This window comes from Girardinichthys multiradiatus, chromosome Y, assembly GCF_021462225.1.
Source record: "Girardinichthys multiradiatus isolate DD_20200921_A chromosome Y, DD_fGirMul_XY1, whole genome shotgun sequence".
NCBI classification, from domain to species: domain Eukaryota; kingdom Metazoa; phylum Chordata; class Actinopteri; order Cyprinodontiformes; family Goodeidae; genus Girardinichthys; species Girardinichthys multiradiatus.
This window is the reverse complement of record NC_061818.1, coordinates 23639130-23659866: the sequence shown is the minus strand read 5'-3', so window position 1 is coordinate 23659866 and position 20737 is coordinate 23639130. Positions and strand designations below refer to the sequence as shown.

Here is a 20737-nt window from a genome sequence, read left to right as displayed (position 1 = left end):
TCTTGGAAAAAACACGATTTTACTGCATTGAAACTGTCTCTGCTGTGGCTGTCAACAACACCAGAAACTATCCTGTATCCAGTCTCAGACACAGCGAAGTAGTTCTCAGCAGCTTTTGGGTCAGCGTTCCAGCACTGTCAGTCCATTTAAACCACATCAGGGTGCTCCGAGTCATTACACCTACAGAGAAGGCTTCATTTCACCTTTGGTGAGCCATTCAGTTCTCACCTCCTGACTGGCAAAGAGCATCTGATCAAGTCTGGAACGTCAGCTTGTCGATGTTGGCTAAGAAGCTCTGGGCCCACCATTCATCCAGATCGATGGGCGCAAAGCCTGAAAAGGAAGGAAACAAAGATTGGGAGCATCGGTATAAAATAAAATCTGCAGATAATCTTGTGATTTATTCTTAACAAAAGATGAATACTTTATTAAATCGTCCTATCTTGATTGGAATGCAAAACATTTGAAAGTATTTAGTTTTTCCTAGATTTACTGGTGCATGTAAAGCCCTTCTAACCCGTGATGTTTGGAACACTTCCCTCTAGTGGTCACAATGAGAAGTTACATCACAAGTTAAATACTTGTTTGTTACTCTTAAAAATCTGATCCTAGAAATTGTCAAAACATTCAGGTTTTTAGGAATATAATTCATCAGTGGTTACAGCAATCATGTAATTTCTGTAAAGATATTTTGTATGCATAACACATGGCACACTTCAACATGCATCACTGCATTTTGTTAGACCACATTTAGCCAGATTGCTCAATACAACAGCTTGTGGATGCAAATACTTAAAAAAAAAATTAGAAGTCGATAATTTGAGTTAAAATAAATTACTTTTTAGCTGGGAGAACAAAACTCACTGCCTATTACCGTTTGTGTTAAAATGTTTGTTGGGTATAAAAACGACTATCATATTGTTGCCCTCTAGTGGTGATAGTTTGACTTTGCAAATACATTTTTTATGAGAATAGAAACATCCAAGTTTGCTAGTATAGTTTAAAAAGAAATGTGATATTTTATGCCTCACCAAAGCTCGCTATTTGAATAATTTGTTTCTTCTAGGCTGTTTTGGTTTTTTCTAATACAAACCCTTAAAACAAGGGCTAGAGTAAATATCAAACTTTAGAAGCAGAACTGTAGGAGGAAAAGAAGCGGTTATACTCACTGTCCATGTGTGGCCCAGGAGTAGCTTCTTTGTAGTAAACTGCTGCCTGGGAATCCTCCACTCCTTGACCTTCCTCCTGCTGAACCACCTCCTGCCAGGCTGAAGAAACAGCTCAGTCAGAGCAGTCTTGGCAATTAGCCATGCCTACCAGCTTGCGCTTAATACAAAATGAAAACAGTTCTGCATTAAAGTGACATCCACAGAGTTAAAGGAGTAAAGTCTACCAGGACAAATAAATCAGTGTGCAGTCACACTGATTTAATCAAGGGTAGCTGCAGGCCCTGAAACAGCATTGTTAAGATTACAACCACAAACCTCAGTGCATCTGACATGAACCAGGTACGACTTGATCACAAAGGGGAGAAAAATTATACCTTGTTTAAAAAAAATATATATATATTTTCACAAACAAAAATCTGAAAACATTGACCTAAAGACCAGTGAAACCATCTACTGCAATCAGCTCCAAGTCTTTTACAGGAGGTTCCTACCAGTTTAGCACAACTACAGATACAGGTCCTTCTCAAAATATTAGCATATTGTGATAAAGTTAATTATTTTCCATAATGTCATGATGAAAATTTAACATTCATATATTTTAGATTCATTCCACACTAACTGAAATATTTCAGGTCTTTTATTGTCTTAATACGGATGATTTTGGCATACAGCTCATGAAAACCCAAAATTCCTATCTCACAAAATTAGCATATCATTAAAAGGGTCTCTAAACGAGCTATGAACCTAATCATCTGAATCAATGAGTTAACTCTAAACACCTGCAAAAGATTCCTGAGGTCTTTAAAACTCCCAGCCTGGTTCATCACTCAAAACCCCAATCATGGGTAAGACTGCCGACCTGACTGCTGTCCAGAAGGCCACTATTGACACCCTCAAGCAAGAGGGTAAGACACAGAAAGAAATTTCTGAACGAATAGGCTGTTCCCAGAGTGCTGTATCAAGGCACCTCAGTGGGAAGTCTGTGGGAAGGAAAAAGTGTGGCAGAAAACGCTGCACAACGAGAAGAAGTGACCGGACCCTGAGGAAGATTGTGGAGAATGGCCGATTCCAGACCTTGGGGGACCTGCGGAAGCAGTGGACTGAGTCTGGAGTAGAAAGTAGAAGTTTTTTGTATTAAAAACACTTTTCTTTTATTGGTCGGATGAAATATGCTAATTTTGTGAGATAGGAATTTTGGGTTTTCATGAGCTGTATGCCAAAATCATCCGTATTAAGACAATAAAAGACCTGAAATATTTCAGTTAGTGTGCAATGAATCTAAAATATATGAATGTTAAATTTTCATCATGACATTATGGAAAATAATGAACTTTATCACAATATGTTAATATTTTGAGAAGGACCTGTATTTAAGAAAATGTCACCAATTCTTTGCACAATAGCTCAAGCTCCGTCACGTTAACAGTGGGTATCTTAACTCTTGCTAGAGATTCACATTTGGATCAAGGTCTGAACATTGACTGCGCCATTTAAAAGACATGACTATGCTTTGAGCAAAAACCATTCTATTGTAGCTCTGGCTGTCTGCACAGTCATCTCGCTGGTTACAGGATTCTTCCATGTAGCTCCATCTATCTTCCCATCAGCTATGACAATCTGAATGAAGGATTCCCACAGCATGATGCTGCCACTGCCATGTTTCACCATGTGGGGATAGCATGTTCAGGGTGAGGTGCAGTTTTAGTTTTCCTCCACTCAAAGCGTTTGTTGTTCGGCCAGAGCGTTACATGGTCTCATCTGACCCGAACATGTACTTCCTGAGACTCCAAATTTGTGGAGTACTAATTGTAGTCTCCCACCTGAGCTGTGGATCTTCACAGGCCCTTGTTCAATCAGTCAGTTTAGGATGGCCATGCCTCAGCAGGTTTGTAGTTGTGCCATACTCCATCCATTCTTTTGCATGATGATTGAACTGCTCTCAGTGAGACATTCAAAGCACTGGATATTTTATGACATAACTCTGCTTGAAACTTCTCCACAATTTTTTCTCTGACCCGTCGGCTGCGTTCCTTGGTTTTCGTGGTGCCTTGGAGGCCTTCAGAGAACAGCTGCATTCATTCTCAGATTAAATAGCACACAGGTGGACTCTATTATGCAACTTCTGAAGGGAGTTTATTCACTGGATTTTAGGTACAGGTATTAGATTCCTTCCACTTTAGCATTACCTTGTGGTGGTCTGTCAAATACAGTCCCATTTAAATACACCGAAGCTTGTGGTTGCAATGCAGAAAAACTTAAAAGTGGGAATGAAACAGCAGTTGGATCTGCTTTATGCCCTTGTCCAATCAACCACAAGGTTACTGGAGTTGTTTACAAGCTGCTTTGGCCGAGCTTCAATGCCAGCAGAAAGCAAATGCAGCTGAACCAAACAAGGTTTCCTAGAGACAGAAATTCTGTGAATCTCAAAAAACAAAACAACCCCGCATTGTGTCGTCCCAAAAGAACCTCTCTTTCTCCATCCTTCCAAGTCCCCTCAGAGCATCTAGTGGGTTGAAATCAAACGACCCCCTCAGCACTTGAGCTCTGACAAGTATGAAATGTGGGTGTGAGAGAGTTTCTCTGCTTTATCAGTGTCACAACAGCTGTGCGGGAGTCGCCTTGGAATGAAGGGAGGTGTTTAATCTGTTGCCCTAAAATAAACTCTGATAGTAGCAAAGTCATTCACAGAAACCAGCAGCGCAGACAACGAAAAGCTCTGTTTGGTCTTCCTTACCTTCAGAGACAAACTTCACATTTTTCTCGTGCTCGGGGGAGAAAGTCTCCTCATGCCTGCTGTCTGCGGGCAGCACCTGAGCCGGCTGATGGTGCTTTTTTCCGTTCAGACGGTTGAAAACTATCCTGGGTGCAGGAAGGCTGGCAGGTGGAAAGAGATATGATTCATTACTACTGCAAGAAAGCATGTTTCCAAAAAGTGTTGCCCTTTGAACCTAAATTCAAACACGCTTGGCTGAGCAGAAGTCAGATTACAACAGCTGAATGAGAGAGGTAACGTGCTGCCAAGGTCACACTGAAACACACTCAGGGTCGTTTCTGCTGCTTCAAAGTCATGATAACAACACGCAGAGTTTAAAAGGTGTGTTCTGGATTAAAGAGATCTGAACTGCTGCACCCAGATTCATTTAAACACACTTTAACAAAATACAAGAGGCGGGTGGGAAATGAAGTCACATTTCTGACAGCTTGAAAGTTTCTCTAATTTTAAATCAGTTTAAAGAGACAGTGCACTTACTCTGGCTTGTTCCAGGACGTCTGTTTGTGCTTGAAGTCATTTATTTTGTTCTCCAGCTGCTGAGTGGGTCCTGCAGAAACAATTCAAAGTCATACATGAGTATCTGAAAAGTGAAGGTTTGTGGTTGCTAAAAAGTTCAGAGACTGACCTGTTCTTCTCTGCGTGACCAGCTTGCTGGGACCTCTGGTGATTGTGTACATCACGGGGGAGGAAATCCACCTGCGCGTTAAGGCTATTTCTATTTTTTGTTTTACGCCTTTAAGGTAAACACATTCCTCTGAGAATCTGAGAAAAAATCTTTGGATGTAGGTCAGTCAGACTAGCTGAATTTCACACGCTGACAGCAGAGCGGCCAACCTCATAGAAAGTGAGCGGTGCGCCTCGCAGCTTCTCTGTGCGTAAAATAAACCAGCTGCAGTGACGCATCTCCGGATCATGCGTCCCTTCCCTCTAGTTTCCTTTCTGCTCCACCTGCAGACGCGCATCCGAACCGTTTGGTTCTATTGAGTTTTGCCCTGTCACAATGTCACACAACGACAGACAACAGCAGTCATTCAGGGGACTCTGGACGCGTCTTACCGACGTCCCCTACACGCCTCCTTCAACGCCTTAAAGAGACAGCGTCCCTTTGACGCCATTCTACTGCAACTACAGATTAAATTAAACTATTTTAGGAAAACATACGAAAATATTTGCGATTAATTAAAAATATATATGTGGGTTTGGATGATTATCTGATTGAGCTTCTGCCTGGAACTTCAATTAGATTTTATTTTTATTTAGTCAGTATTTATGAGTAAATTGTGACAGTTTAACATCTCAATGAGACAAATAGTTTTCTTTATTGGAATTAGTTTTTAAATGCAGTTACTCAGCAAAAATAAATTGGAGCTAGTTTTAGACAACTCAAAATGAAGTGGCAGTAGTAGCATGATACAACGATGTGAAAACTATTTTCCCCTTTACAGGTTTTTGCCTTTTTGTTACATTTAAATGTTTCAGATCAAACACATAATTTATTGTTAAATAATGACTTACTATGGTTAAAAAATTTTTTGGTTCAATGTCACTAGCCACCCCCAAGCCTAGAATCAAAAAATCACCTATAAAGAACCTCACAACATGGAGTAGGCTAAAAAGTCTCAAAAAGCAACACATCACACCAGGTCTAAATAGATCCAAGAGCAGTTGAGAAACAGTCATTATATACAAACGGAGAAAACGTGAAACAGGCATGAAGGTAAAAGCTATTTAAACCAACCTGGTCCTATCTGAAGAAGAAACTGCCTCCTGAACCTAATAAGCGTTGTGCCTCCCTTGGTAGCAACAGCTGTTTGTGATAACTGGAATGAGTTTTTCCATCAGCGTAGTGGAACTATGCTCCCCTTTTTTCTGATTGTTCAAATTCAGTTACATTAGGGGGTGTTTGAGCAATGGGAGCCCATAAATGCAAGAAATATGCTTACAGCACTTTAATGTTCCTCCTACTGCTAAGTGGGGATATACATCTTAACCCTGCACCTCAACCAATTAGAAATGTTCTACCTTAGATACTCTTGTGAAACAGTCCAGCTCCAGTATGACCTTGCTAAGTGGAAACAACCAGAATGGACTCTCCTTGTTGATTCACTGTCTACTAACTTAACACAGCTCCTGATTTTGGATGCAAAAGAGGGTCAGCAGGATCAAAAAGACAACCTGTCTCATCTTAGGCCCCAGTAGCAGCCCAGCTACCACACAGCTAACCCTATCACTAGCAGGCCCAGCCCAGGCTCCAATAGCAGCATAGCCACCACCAGACCAAGAATGAGCACCAACAGAGGGTCAGGAACATGGTTTGCTCCAAACATCACAGTGTTGGTTGAACATTTACATATTAACACAAATGATTAATGTCCCTGGATATGCCCCCTATTGACAAGATACAATCGAGGAAAAAGAGGAGCGTTCCTTTATGTAATAGACACCGTCAAGTGTTCTGTAGCTGAGATTTAAAACAAAACTTGAAAGCAGTTATGTCAAAATATAAGTTACATCAAATGATAGTCTTCAGTCAGGTTAACACAAAAAAGTAAAACGCTTATTGATTTAACATTTGCAAACAATCTGGAGTGAGTTACAAGAAGTTACAATTTAGAGACTGGATACCCTGATATTAATATGATTTTAATTGTTAGGTCTGGCAGTAATCAGGCCTGGGTGTGGCTATTGAAATTAAACCACAAAATGGGGTTAATAAAAGTTAATTCATGATTTAACAACAAGGGGCAGTTATATTTTCATGAAGGGACAGGTTGGTTTTAATAACTTTTATTTTCCTTTAATAAATCATTTTAAAGAACTTAACTTGTCACAAAAATACTAAGTATAAATAATCTATAATATTGAACCAATAATCTTGTTAATATTACTAATGCTAATCTTAAAGAAGAAGTAAATTATGTAAATCTGCCTTGAAGATACTGTTATATCAGAGCACAAAAGAACAGAAGGAGGGAAGAACAAAAGGAAAGAAGGAAGGAATCAATGAAGTAAGAAATGAGGGGGGTGATTCCTCTGTGGGGCCTCCTTCGTGGTGTCTTTGGGGATCTCTGGGGGGTCTCTTGCATCGGTTGGTGCTGGACTGATGTGGGCACTGGCGGGACAAGAAGGGAAGTGCTGGTGTCTTGGCAACTCCTCCCTTACATATGCAACACCACACAGCAGTAGGGTGTTGGGATGTGGGACAATGGGCCTTAAGGGCATTGGGGAAACACCATCCAACCACAACCCCAACGTTAGACATACACATTTCCATTCATCCCAACACTCCACATTATCAGACACACATCGTGCATGGCATGGTCCCCTTGCTCCCACCATAGAGCTTATGTCAGTTTAGCCAGGGACTGCGGGTGTGGGGATGCCCTTGGGGTCTCTGACGGCACTCCGCAGGACAGGGGGCTGCCTGCCTTGGTGGGGTGGTGTCTGTGTGGGTGCTCGGGCTATGTCTAAAGTGGTGGGCCCCCATCTGGTGGCCTATGGCTCTCAGAGTCTTTTTTTTTTAAGCTGGTTGAGGGTTGTGGGGCCTGTGCTAGGCTCTAGTGGGCATCCATCCCTCCAAACCTCTCAGGGACTTGCCCCCCATGGTGAATACAGTGTGCTTCTTATTCTTTGGACCCTCCGGGTTCTGACTGCTGTGGAGAGGTGTTGCCTGCCCGAAGCGTTGGGGTCTCTGGAGGTTCTCCGGTTTGGTGCTGGGCAGTTTTGCTGCCGGGGGTTGGTGTGGGCCCTGAGATGCTGAGGGGAACGGTTCCCAGGCTTATTCTGCACAGCTGGCTTGTGGATGAACTGTGGCTGGGTTCTTTGTGGGGTGTATGACTGCCCTGGGGTGATGCTTTATGTCTGGCTGCTGTGGCCTTCCAGAGCCGGGTCTACCTGCCTTTTGCTGCTCTTAGATGCTCTGGATTGGAGGCCTGCTACAGTTCTCGCCACACTTACAAATGTTCACTTCCCGGTGACAAACTCACACCCACAGTGGATATAAAAAGTCTACACACCCCTGTTCAAATGCCAGGTTTTCATAATGTTAAAAAATGACAGCAAGACAAATAATTTCACAACTTTTTCCACCTTTAATGTGAACCTATAACCTGTACAATGCAATTGAAAAACAAACTGAAACCCTTAAAGTGTACAAATATAAAATAAAAAACTTTAAATAACCTGGTTGCATAAATATGCACACCCTTAAACTAATACTTTGTTGCAGCACCTTTTGCTTTTATTACAGCACTCAGTCTTTTTGGGTAGGAGCCTATCAGCGTGGCACATCTTGATGTGGCAATATTTACCCACTCTTCTTTGCAAAACCGCTCCAAATCTGACAGATTGCGAGGGCATCGCCTGTGCGCAGCCCTCTTCAGATCACCCCACAGATGTTCAATGGGATTCAGGTCTGGACTCTGGCTGGGCCATTCCAAAGCCTCAATCTTATTCTGGTGAAGCCATTCTTTTGTTGATTTAGATGTGTGCTTTGGGTCATTATCGTGCTGAAAGATGAAGTTCCTCTTCGGCTTTCTAACGGAAGGCTGAAGGTTTTGTGCCAACACTAACTGGTATTTGTAACTACTTAGAATTCCCTGCACCCTGACCAAGGACCCAGTTCCTTAAGAAAAACTGCCCCAAAGCATGATGCTGCCACCACCATCCTTCACTGTAGGCATGGTGTTCTTTTGGTGATGAGGAATGTTGTTTTTGCGACAAACATACCTTTTTGAAATGATGTCTATAATTGGTTTCATCTGACCAGAACACATTTTCCCACATGCGTTTGGGAGATTTCAAATGTCTTCTTGCAAAATTCAGTCGGGCTTGAATGTTTTTCTGTTGAAGGTTAGGCTTCCATCTTCCCACCCTACCCCATAGCCCAGACAAATGAAGAAGATGGGAGATTGTTGTCACATGTAGTACACAGCCAGTACTTCCCAGGAATTCCTGCAGCTTTTTCAGTGTTGCCGTCGGCCTCTTGGCAGCCTCCCTGACCAGTTTTCTTCTTGTCTTATCATTAATTTTGGACGAACATCCTGTTTTTGGTTGTACCATATTTTCTCCACTTGATGACAGTCTTCACTGTGTTCCATGGTATATTTAAATCCTTGGAAATTCTTTTGTAACCTTCACCTGACTGATATCCTTGAATAATGAGATCCCTCTGATGCTTTGGAAGCTCTCTGCGAACCACAGATTGTGCTGGAAGATGTGGTTACCCAAATGTCAGGAATGCCTACTAGAACGGGTGAACTTTGTTTTGGGTTGATCAGAGGCACTTTAATTGGTGACAGGTGTGTGCTGACTCACATTCAAACTAATGTTAAATTGAATTGGTAAAATCTGAACACAGCCACATCCCCAGTTATAAAAAGAAGTGTACACTTATGCAACCACATTATCTCAATTCTTTATTTTTACTTCACCTCCCTGAAAGATTTGCTTTTCCAATTGCAAGTTAAAGATCACATTACAGGTGGAAAAAGTTGTGAAATTATTTATCTGGATGTGATTTTTTTTACATCATGAAAACCTGGCATTTGAATAGGGATGTGTAGACGTTTTATATCCACTGTACACCCACCTAAAACAAACACACTTATTTTTACACATAAACTCACCAACACACACCCTAAATGGTTGAAAATCATACAAACACGTTACTACATTGATGGACTGAATCTGAAATTAATAAACTTAATTAAGTAATTACTTCCTTGAGATAATTTTTTTGTACAATACTGCTCTGGCACATGTAAATAACCATCTGCTCTACATGGTATGCCTGAAATGCAGCAACAGGACATGTAAAAAAAAAAAAAAAGAACAAGGTAGGATGCGATGAAAGAAGGAAGCACTTCAAGAGCTTCAAGAAAGTGAGGAAAGTAAGGAAGGAAGGACCTTAAAGACTATGGAACAGTCTGAAATACAAAATGTTTTTCGATACTTTATTTTTTGCATACTTATTAAGAAGTGGAAAGTACTGCATACTTTTTCATGCTGTGTTGTAACCCTTCAAGTTATGCTTTCAATCTATTCCGGAAATTCAAAATTAAAGAAATAAAGTACACCATTTAAAATAACAGTAATAGATCGAAAAGTTACGGACTGTGATGCTATTTAAATTCACATTTGTTTAGATGTTTTTTTTAAGTTTCATTGAATGGCTTTTGATGAAAGAAATGCACTGTACTTTCAAGACTAAATCCCAGTTCTCAGATTTCCTGACATGTCTTTACTCCTGTAGATAATAACACATCCCAACAGCAAATATCTGAACTCCAGCAGTTTAACAGGAATGACTGCAGGAACGCATTAAAATACGCTGAGAAAAACACATATATAGGAATATTTAAAAAGGTCAATCATGTTTAACACTGTAGTAAATTACAATAAAATAGTTTTGGTTTTGATGAAGAGTCAAGACATCAACTTGAGTCTGCATGTTTTGCATATTCCTTCTGTCAGTTTAGTGCTGTAAAGTCTCTGTGGGCAGCGAGCTGACGTGCTGCAGGAGGAGATCACAGTGAAGGGGACTCCTCTGTTTGTCCCTCACAGCCTCAGCCTCCCTCTGCAGAAGAGACGTGTGAAGCGAGCTGCCTTTCTTCAGGACTTCTGCACAGACAAAGAACCACAGTGTAATCTTAGTGTATTACTTTAAAGGAACAACTTATTGCGGCATTTAGCTAATAAAAATAACTTTTGATAATCCGGACTGACGTAAATTAGGAAAAGCATCTGCAGCATCTTTTTTTTTTTTTATTAAAGTTTTTTTTATTGCTTACCAAAGAGATAGAGCCATAGTGTTTTATGTACCACATATCAGAAGTAACCTGAATGTTTTCCATAATCAGGGTGGAGGAGCAGGCTCACCAGAAGATGGCGGTGATGACTTTTTCTTGCTCATGAAAATATTACCTATCTTTCCACAGGGAGGCGATAAGTCCTTTTCATTTTTCTTCATCTGTTGATCTTATGGGTGTAGTGAATTCCCTACAGCTGTCTTGTCTGTGAAATCTTAAGTGATGAAAATGTAAAATTTCTTCTCCAGTAGTGACATGCAATCAGTTTGCAGGATTGAGCCACTATGATACTTTCTTTTGCTATTTAGGGGATTTTAAGGTTTTATTTAATTGCTACTCAGTCATAATGAATGCAGGGGGGGAGGAAAGGGGTGGGGTGGGGGGGCACACTCTGAATTTAAGAACAATGACTGCTTGTGAAAAGTGATTTAAACCCGTGCCAACAGTGAGACAAGGAGGGAGTGGACGGGATCGCTGTCCATCATTCTGTCAGGATGCGCTGCAGACATCCAGCCACTTCAGAGACATGCGTTTGAAATACAAGAAGCATAAGAAAAGGATCAACTATTAACCGAAACAAGCAGAGGGAGACAAAGCAGAACAAAGGGCAGGGAGGGAACAAAGAGCGCTTCAAACACCAGGAAGGAATGCTTCCACGTCGGGGTGCGGTCAGAAGCAGACGATTGCTCACCACGATGTGAGGTCATCTCATTTCACAAAGAGACTCCGAGCTGTCTGTGAAGGCACCATGCTTATTTTATAGACTCTTAGCCAACCTATATGTTTATTAACTTCATGGGATGGGAACACTTTACAGGTGGTCAACTATAGATTTCCAAAAAAGGAAAAACTTTTAAAGAGTCTTGCAAAAGTATTCATGCCCCTTCAAGTTTCCACATTTTGTCACAACAACAAATATCAATGGATTTTATTGGGATTTTATGTGATAGATCAACACAAAGTAGCACAACATTGCAAAGTAGAAGAAAAGTGATGCATGGAGTTCAAAATATTTTTTTTTTTGTAATGCATTTGTATTTGGCTCCTTCCCTCTAACATTCCTAAACAAAAACACTGATACAAACAGTTGCCTCCAGAAGCTATTTCATTTTGCTGAGGATTATGTCAAATAAAATCCCACTTTTATTCTCAAAATCAAAGCCAGTTCCAGTTAGTCGTGTTTGTCTGATGAAGGTTATTTAAATGAAACACAACAGCCTGGTAACCAACAGTAATCTTTCAGATTACAATCGGTAAGATCCAGATCAAAGCGAATTTATTCTGTAATAAACTTTTAGAAATGTACAATTTAACTTGATTTTAAAAGTAATCCATAAACTATTGCAGCTTAAACCATTACATGTTAATGGGAGGGTGTAAGCTCACACGCCTCACTGCTTGCTAAGCCAGGCAGTGCATTAGATTTTTTGGGGTTTTATGTAGCCTCCTGGAGGAGTCATGGGTGTGCTCTTGGAGTGATTGTGGTAGGCTGGCCCCTCCTGGGAAGGTTTTGGCTTTGTAATCCTTCCCAGATTAACAGATATTAATCACTTTTTATTTTGCTCTTTTTTTTCAGATCACAGCAAGATGAGTTGCTTTTTGAGATTTTTACACCTACAAGTTCTATTTAAGTGTTTTCTTGACTCTACAGGTCGGCATTCAGGCCTGGGTGTCACTAGTACAACTGGACCTAAAAGGTTTGGTTAACCATAAGAAATTCTTGATTTAGAGGGGGCAAACATTTTCACTGCACTGTAAATTTCTTCCAAAAAATTATTCTACTTCACTGAATGAGAATGCTCACCAGATGAAGGTCTGTACCCACCCTCTCATATTTTACACTCTCTGTCTTCTTGAGAGCTGGAGATGAGAGATCTCATCATGAGGCCTCTCAGCTTTGGCCAAGCCATCAACGCTCACCTGCGTCCTGTCAGAAGTAATGACAGCTAACATTCCTGATAAGTACGGAAAGAGCAAAATATCCTCAAGAGCTGCACACTTTGGGAAAAGCTGCTCAGACTTTTCCACTGATGGGGCTGTAAACCGCAGCCCAGAAGCCATGGGCTGCTGCAGAAAACAGGGGCCAGGCAAGAAGGAAGGGATACTGACAGATAAAAGATGGAGGGATTAAGTGGGATGAACGTGTGGACAGATGTGAGGAGGTAGGAAGAGGGAGAGGGGTTCCTCATGTGGTTATCATTAGTCTGGTCACACACAGATAAACCTTTCACAAGTGTTTGAACACTGAGTTATTTAGACATTAAGACTTCCAGTTCAATCATTGAAACCACTCCTCAGTTAATTGTCTGTTGGTGACCTCTCTTTGCATAGCTGACCCGGTCCTCGATGGATCTAAAGTATTTTGAAAATGTTCCCACTGCTTTCTGAGTGATAAACTGAGTGGAAAAGAGGAATAAAGGAGAGCTTTGAAATAAGAGAGAAGATGTGCTGTTGGCTGTATGCCAGTGGAATAAAATGTTCGACAGAGGTCATCCTGAATTCCTATCATCCCTATACAGGATTCTACACCCATCAACACCCCCACCCAGTCTCACCCAGCACTTGGTCCTGCACGGAGCTGTCAGGGTCATCCAGGTGCAGCAGGAGCTGCTGAAAGAGGAGCTGCAGATGGGGAGCATAGAGCTCGGGGTTGTAGTCTTTGGTCAGGCTGGACAACCAGAGACCCACGGCTTGCATTGCGACGCTGCGAACCTCCTCGCTGCTGTCGTCCAGACGCTTCAGCAGTTCTGTGGAAAAAGCCTGTCAGTTCTGCTGATGGGTGGCCTCTATAGCACTTGCAGAAGAATTATATCTCTTGGATTTTGTTTACATTTTACAGTCCTAAGCTTTAATGTATTTTATTGGGATTTAATGAGATTAGAGTTCAAGGGGTTATGAATTCCAAGGTGCTATAAAAAGTTAATTTTGCATCCAGCCGAGTAGGATCCCATGTCAAGGGGAAGTGGTTGTCTCGCTCTCCAAATGATGTAAGGAACGCCATTAGAAGACAGAGATAACCTCTACCCTGTGACCCGGAGAAAACAAGACACCTTACCCAATGTGACCAGATGTGCAAAGAAGGCAGAGATCTAAGAGTCTCCTACCATGATAAATCTTGTTCAGAGCCTCGTGGTGTAAACTGGTTCTGATTAGCTCGAGTGTGGCAGAAAGAGAGCGACATGCCAACAGTCTGCTAATCTGAGAGTCCTCCTCCAGGGCTGAAAACACCAGGGGGCTCAGCCTTTCCTCCAGACACAGAAGCTGCATGAAGACATCAACTGACACTCAATAAGGGATAAATCTAGTCAGTAATTGACCAAATGTGTTTTTAGGCAACGGAGTGAACCTGCAGAGAATCATTAAATCAATCTCCCATGGTAGTCTTAAAATAAGGTAAATAAGGTTTTATTTTACATTTACAGTGAAACATTACCTTAGCAAGATTTAGGTCAAGTTGCATTTTAAAAACATAAAAAACTGCTTCAGAAACACAGTCAGGGTTGCTACATGTTTATTAAGTAAAAGTTCAACCATAAATTTATGGCAACTTTTTCTACAGAGGTCAGGTTATAAATACAGTACCTACAAAAGCTGGAGGGAGAGAGGAAAGAAAGTAACTAAGGAAGGATAGAGGACACAAGGAGGGAATGAAGACTCAATGAAGAAAGGAAAGAAAGACAAATCAGAGAAGAAAAAAGGGCAAGAGGGAGTGAGAGAGGAAGGAAGAAAGTGCATGAAGGAAGGACACAACAAAGAAGAGAAAGAAAGAAGGAATGAAGAAAGCAAGGAAGGAAGGAAGGAAGTAAGAAAGGAAGGAAGTACACAACAAAGAATGGAAAAAAAAGAAGAAGCAGCAAGTAAGAAAGAAAACAAGAAAGAAAGAAATTTAACACAATATCCATTCTATGTCTAAAAAATTTAACACAAAGTCAAATAAATACTAGTATTTTTCCAATGGACAGACAAAATACTCAAATCAAATTCCCGACTTTTCCCGTCTTTGTAGGAACCCTGCGTAGTGAGAAAGAATGTTTTAATCACACTCTAAATGAGACACAGAGGTAATGAATGGATGAACAAGGTGAGGCTGTATGAACTTAGCCAAAAGCTGAGATGTGATTACTTAAACCTCTGTCACCCTGTGTGTTTGCTATCGAAACCAGGCAGGCAAAACAATAAAAAAGAAGAAAAGGACGGACAGTGGATTCAAAAAGAGGAGGAAACCTTGGCAGATGTTTGGTCCGCTATTACATCAGTGACAATCTGAGAGCGCCAAGTGTAACTGAAGCTGTAAATTGTTTTCCCAGGGAGTAAGAGAGGAAACAATGTTCTTCTAAAAGAAAGGCTGCTTGATTCACCTGTGGAAAACAATAGCACACACAACTCTCTGCGGTTACATCTGTCAGGACGTGTTATTTACTTCATCTCTGCGGATCATTCTTATGATCCGGTCTTAAAATCATCCGGCCTTACTTAATCTCCACACTTCAGGCTTTCTAATCTTATAAGGATATTTAGGTGACACCAGATAGCAGACCTACGCCCACACACCCACACCCATGCTCTCATTGTCCCCCAGGTCTTTGCACCAACTTGCAGCTAAGAAACAAAAAGTAGCTTGATCCAGTTTGGACTGATAGGTCAGCATGTAAAAGTAGGGACAAGTGCTGCCAGATGTGCATGCGTTTGTATGAGTGTGCGTACTGTAACCCAGCACGTAATCCGGCAGGCAGGTGTGAGGCCAAGTTTTGGCGATAGTTCCTACGTTTAACAGAAGTCCAGGACAGTGCAGACATTGTTCCTTCGGGACAAAGGTATGTGAACCCACTTGCCCCCTCGTACACCTGCTAGTTGCTGCGGTCAACTCCAAGAGCCAAGAGGGAAAGATGGTGGGACATTATGTTTTTCCTAAATGCTCATGTGGGATGCCTTACAGTGATGGAAAATAGATGAAACAGAAAATCTGAAATCCACCTCTGAAGGGTTTCAGGAATGTATCTTTTTCATTACATCTGAGTCAATAAAAAGTGTTTTTGCAGATTGCCATTTAACTGGAAAGGGACCACAAATGATGTTTGTTTCCAGCGCGTGAGTCCTCCAGCACATCTGGTATTAAAATCATGGATTTATAAATGTCACTTCTACAGTGTTTGCATGTGTACCCACCGGTCCATGTGTAATGGCTCCTCCATGGAGCAAGGCCAGCAGACAGCTGAGGGCTGAGGTTCTGACAGCGGCAGCGGTCCGGCCCGCGTGCCACACCAGGTTGGGAAGCAGGACGTCACTCAGAAACCTCTCCGACTTGTCACAGAAATGCCTGGAATGACATATGATTACTGAATCGGTCCAGTAAGCCATTTTGGCTACATCATATAGCACAGTGGCCTGTCGACTTTCACATTTGGTTGTGTTGTAAACAACCTTCAGTGTATATTATTGGGATTTTATGTGACAGACCAACACAAAGTAGCTCGATGAAATGATGAGTTAAATACAGGAAGAAAACCTGTAAGAGGCGCGAAAAACTTGAGACTGCGGAAGAGGTTGACCTTTCAGTTGGACAACCTAAACATACAGCCAGAGCTGAAACTGAGTGGTTCTGATCAAAGCATATTCATGTGGTAAAACGGCCCAGTCAAAGTCCAGACGAATGAAAATCTGTGACAACTCTTACAAATGAATGTTCCCAGATGCTCTCCATCCAATCTGAGTTATATAAAAAAAAACATCCTTGGTGCATGCCAGCAGAGAGATACTGAAAATGACATAATATGCGAAAAAAATTAAGGGATGTAAATACTTCTGCAAAGGCATGGATGTTTAAAAGCACCAAACAGCAGGTATTTGCACTAATGTACTGCTGCAACATAGCTGATGTGATTCAGTCATTTTCCCACACTCTAAAAGGCAGACTGGTGGAGAAAGTAAGAAAAAACAGAAAGAAAAAAAACAAAACATCTGGGTTTCCGTCTCCTTCCCTTTCCCATGCTGGCTTAGACCCTCTGATATCAAACTATCTGCACCTGCACTCTCTCCGTCTCCCAACCAGCATTTCCTCCCTATTTGAGCTCTTCAGCTGGACTGAGAATCCAACTGGTACGTTTTATGCATCATAAAGTAGACTGTAAGGACTTCAGGACCAGCAGGGGGAGACTGTGCATAAAAAATAGAGCCAGAACATTCATACTTTGCCAGCAAAGCTTCTTCAACATGAAATGTGTTGACAACTTGTCAGGAATGATGCCAAAGGGCAAAGAAGACATATTTCCAAACTGCAAAGACTATATCTTAAGTGAAGAAGAGCAGCACTTTGTGATTGCATGTAGTTGAACTCCTAAACACGCACAGACACAGAAACACAAACTGGGGACCGTTTTGTTCTATCTGTGTTGCACACAAAAAGATGCTCAAAGAACTTAACATTGTTTCAGAGATCAAAAGATCGAGAATAAAAGCTTTAGCTTAACCTCATGGTAGCTTATCATCCTTTAAATGACCTGAACATTAGATTACATGGCAGAAAAGTCAAATATATCACAGTTTGAACCAGTGATGTTTGCAGAATGGTATTTTCTTTTTTTTCCTTTTTTTTACAAATCCTAAAAAATGTGCAATTACTTTTATATCAGGCAAAATCTTTGTGTTCTTATGGATGAAAATCCAGAGCGATATTTGAAATGTCCAACTTCAGCTGTGCTTCTGACTCCCTGAAATCATCACAGTGGACGCTATTTTGGAATATCCTAGTATACTAGCATTTATTGCATAATGTTCAGATTTTTTAAACAGCTCCCACATACACACTGTGCTTCTCCTCCACAGTCAGAACCCCACAGTCAGTTCTGAAGCCCACACATCTGGATTTAGTAAATGTAATTTTGTCTCAAGTGACAAAAACATGCTCCTGAAATTCATGTTTTCTTTTTATGTTCCTTTTATTTTGATTTTCCTGCAACTTTGCATTATTGGTACTATAGCCTATTTATACCTAGAGATTACTGCTGCATTCTCTATTGTGTTGATAGGTCAGCAATCTTTGGGCATTTGGTTTAACTCTATAATCACTGCAGTTAGTTGATTTTCCTTTGATGGAAGCCAATATAGCCAACATTCATAACTAGATTTAGTCATGAATAAATCTCTACACCTACAGGGCCTGTCTTACAAAAGTATTAATAACTCTAGAACTTTTCCACATTTTTGTCACCTTCAACCACAAACTTTAATGCCTTTTCTTGAGATTTTTATACAACAAGATAACATAAAGTTGCACCTACTTGTGGAGTGGAAGTAAAATATATGTTTTTTAATATATATATTTTAATATAAATCTGAAAAGTGTGGTGTGCTTTTGTATATAGCCAGCCTAGTTTGTAGAGTCATCTAGCTGCAGGTCCTTGAGGTATGTCTCTGCCAGCTTTCCACATCTCAAGACTGAACTTTATGCCAATTCTACTTTGCAAAATGGCTTAAGCTCAGTTCGGTTCGATAAAGAGCAACTGTAAACATGAGTTTTCAAGTCTTGCCACATATTCTGGACTTTGACTGGACCACTGTTAAAGTGTACAGGGGTTTGACAATGAAACTGAAACACCTGGTTTTAGACCACAATAATTTATTAGTATGGTGTAGGGCCTCCTTTTGCGGCCAATACAGCGTCAATTCTTCTTGGGAATGACATATACAAGTCCTGCACAGTGGTCAGAGGGATTTTAAGCCATTCTTCTTGCAGGATAGTGGCCAGGTCACTACGTGATACTGGTGGAGGAAAACGTTTCCTGACTCGCTCCTCCAAAACACCCCAAAGTGGCTCAATAATATTTAGATTTGGTGACTGTGCAGGCCATGGGAGATGTTCCACTACACTTTCATGTTCATCAAACCAATCTTTCACCAGTCTTGCTGTGTGTATTGGTGCATTGTCATCCTGATACACGGCACCGCCTTCAGGATACAATGTTTGAACCATTGGATGCACATGGTCCTCAAGAATGGTTCGGTAGTCCTTGGCAGTGACGCGCCCATCTAGCACAAGTATTGGGCCAAGGGAATGCCATGATATGGCAGCCCAAACCATCACTGATCCACCCCCATGCTTCACTCTGGACATGCAACAGTCTGGGTGGTCCGCTTCTTTGGGGCTTCTCCACACCGTAACTCTCCCGGATGTGGGGAAAACAGTAAAGGTGGACTCATCAGAGAACAATACATGTTTCACATTGTCCACAGCCAAAGATTTGCGCTCCTTGCACCATTGAAACCGACGTTTGGCATTGGCATGAGTGACCAAAGGTTTGGCTATAGCAGCCCGGCCGTGTATATTGACCCTGTGGAGCTCCTGACGGACAGTTCTGGTGGAAACAGGAGAGTTGAGGTGCACATTTAATTCTGCCGTGATTTGGGCAGCCGTGGTTTTATGTTTTTTGGATACAATCCGGGTTAGCACCCGAACATCCCTTTCAGACAGCTTCCTCTTGCGTCCACAGTTAATCCTGCTGGATGTGGTTCGTCCTTCTTGGTGGTATGCTGACATCACCCTGGATACCGTGACTCTTGATACATCACAAAGACTTGCTGTCTTGGTCACAGATGCGCCAGCAAGACGTCCACCAACAATTTGTCCTCTTTTGAACTCTAGTATGTCACCCATAATGTTGTTTGCATTTCAATATTTTGAGCAAAACTGTGCTCTTACCCTGCTAATTGAACCTTCACACTCTGCTCTTACTGGTGCAATGTGCAATCAATGAAGACTGGCTACCAGGCTGGTCCAATTTAGCCATGAAACCTCCCACACTAAAATGACAGGTGTTTCAGTTTCATTGTCCAACCCATGTATATGCTTAGATCTAAACCAGTTAATTGTATGTTTCATGGCCTGCCTGAATGTTCACCTTCAGGTTAGTCTCAGGTACTTTGCAACTTTTCCTCCAGAATTCCATCCAGCTTTCAATGCCCCCGCCTCCCCACACCGTGATGCTGCCACCACGGCAGGGATGGAGAATTTGTTTTACTTGGCTTGTGGAAAATTGCAAACAATTACTTTCTTGTTGACACTTTTATAAAAGCAAGATTTAGGGAGTGCACGACTCTTTGTTTAAAGATTAAGTAACTTCTGCAGCAGCTGGAGCTCACAACCAATGCACATGCCACACTTTTCAGATTTTAACACAGTACATAAAAATACAATTTGGTCTATCACGTAAGATTTTAATAAAATACCACGAATTTAGTGTAACACGATAAATGTGAAAATGTCATTGCACTGTCTATCCTGAAAAAAAATGTATACTGCAATACATCCAAGAAATTACGACCAATTTTGTCTGTTCATTTATTAGCTCTTTTTTCTCCAAACTGATTAAAAATGTGTCACAAAGAAGGAAAGTCTTATTTCAGCAATTTTCTTGTATATGTTACAGATTATAGTCATTATGGATAAGTGCACAATTTTACCTGCTTTGTTATGTCTCGTTTTGTAAAGAAGTCCATATTCGAAATATATCTTTCTTTTGTGTGGTAAATCTTCAAGCTTGAAATTAAAGAAGCTTGATTTAGTCGTCTATACAAACTTGAAAGCGCGCTCTTATCTCTTTACAAGCTGCACATTATTTCGGTCGGCCACATCCAGGGGAGAAGGTATAAACTTTCGTTTCTTGTACTTAACTTTCATATTCAGCTTTTTAATCACAGCACGTAAAATCCACATGAAAAAAAAAACATTACGAGTGCATGCGGATGAAAGGACCCTCCATGTAACTTTCCCTTTCAGGTCGTTCTATACCGAGGTGTCATTATATCATTTTGGGAGCACCACAAAGAGCTGATTTTTTCTGCACGACTATCATTGTCCTCTCGATGACATACGGCGCGTGTGTGGCCCTGCAATCTGTTGAACAAAGATCAAGCCGTAAATCATGAATGGAGGGCTAAGAATGAATGGAAATGTTATGACAGACCACACAGCACCGCACACTGTGAGTTAT

At 41.2% G+C, this 20737-nt stretch overlaps 2 protein-coding genes across 2 annotated transcripts in view; both read right to left on the bottom strand.

Annotated features, from left to right (window-relative positions):
• LOC124863678 (MAPK regulated corepressor interacting protein 2-like) lies at window positions 1-5168 on the bottom strand. The gene is made up of 5 exons (XM_047358109.1): window positions 4568-5168; window positions 4420-4489; window positions 3904-4043; window positions 1170-1268; window positions 1-333 (listed from the first exon to the last, which is right to left on the bottom strand). Exons 1-5 carry the CDS (start codon window positions 4617-4619, stop codon window positions 254-256), a joined length of 441 nt encoding a protein of 146 aa, XP_047214065.1. The 5' UTR covers window positions 4620-5168; the 3' UTR covers window positions 1-253.
• Window positions 5169-9346: 4178 nt separating this feature from the next.
• Window positions 9347-20737, bottom strand: part of LOC124863782 (dynein axonemal assembly factor 5-like) — a 40642-nt gene continuing 29251 nt past the window's right edge. Inside the window, 4 exon segments of the mRNA XM_047358268.1 lie at window positions 9347-10563; window positions 13307-13498; window positions 13856-14012; window positions 15918-16068. Of these exon segments, the coding sequence (XP_047214224.1) occupies window positions 10418-10563; window positions 13307-13498; window positions 13856-14012; window positions 15918-16068 (646 nt within the window). The 3' untranslated portion in view covers window positions 9347-10417.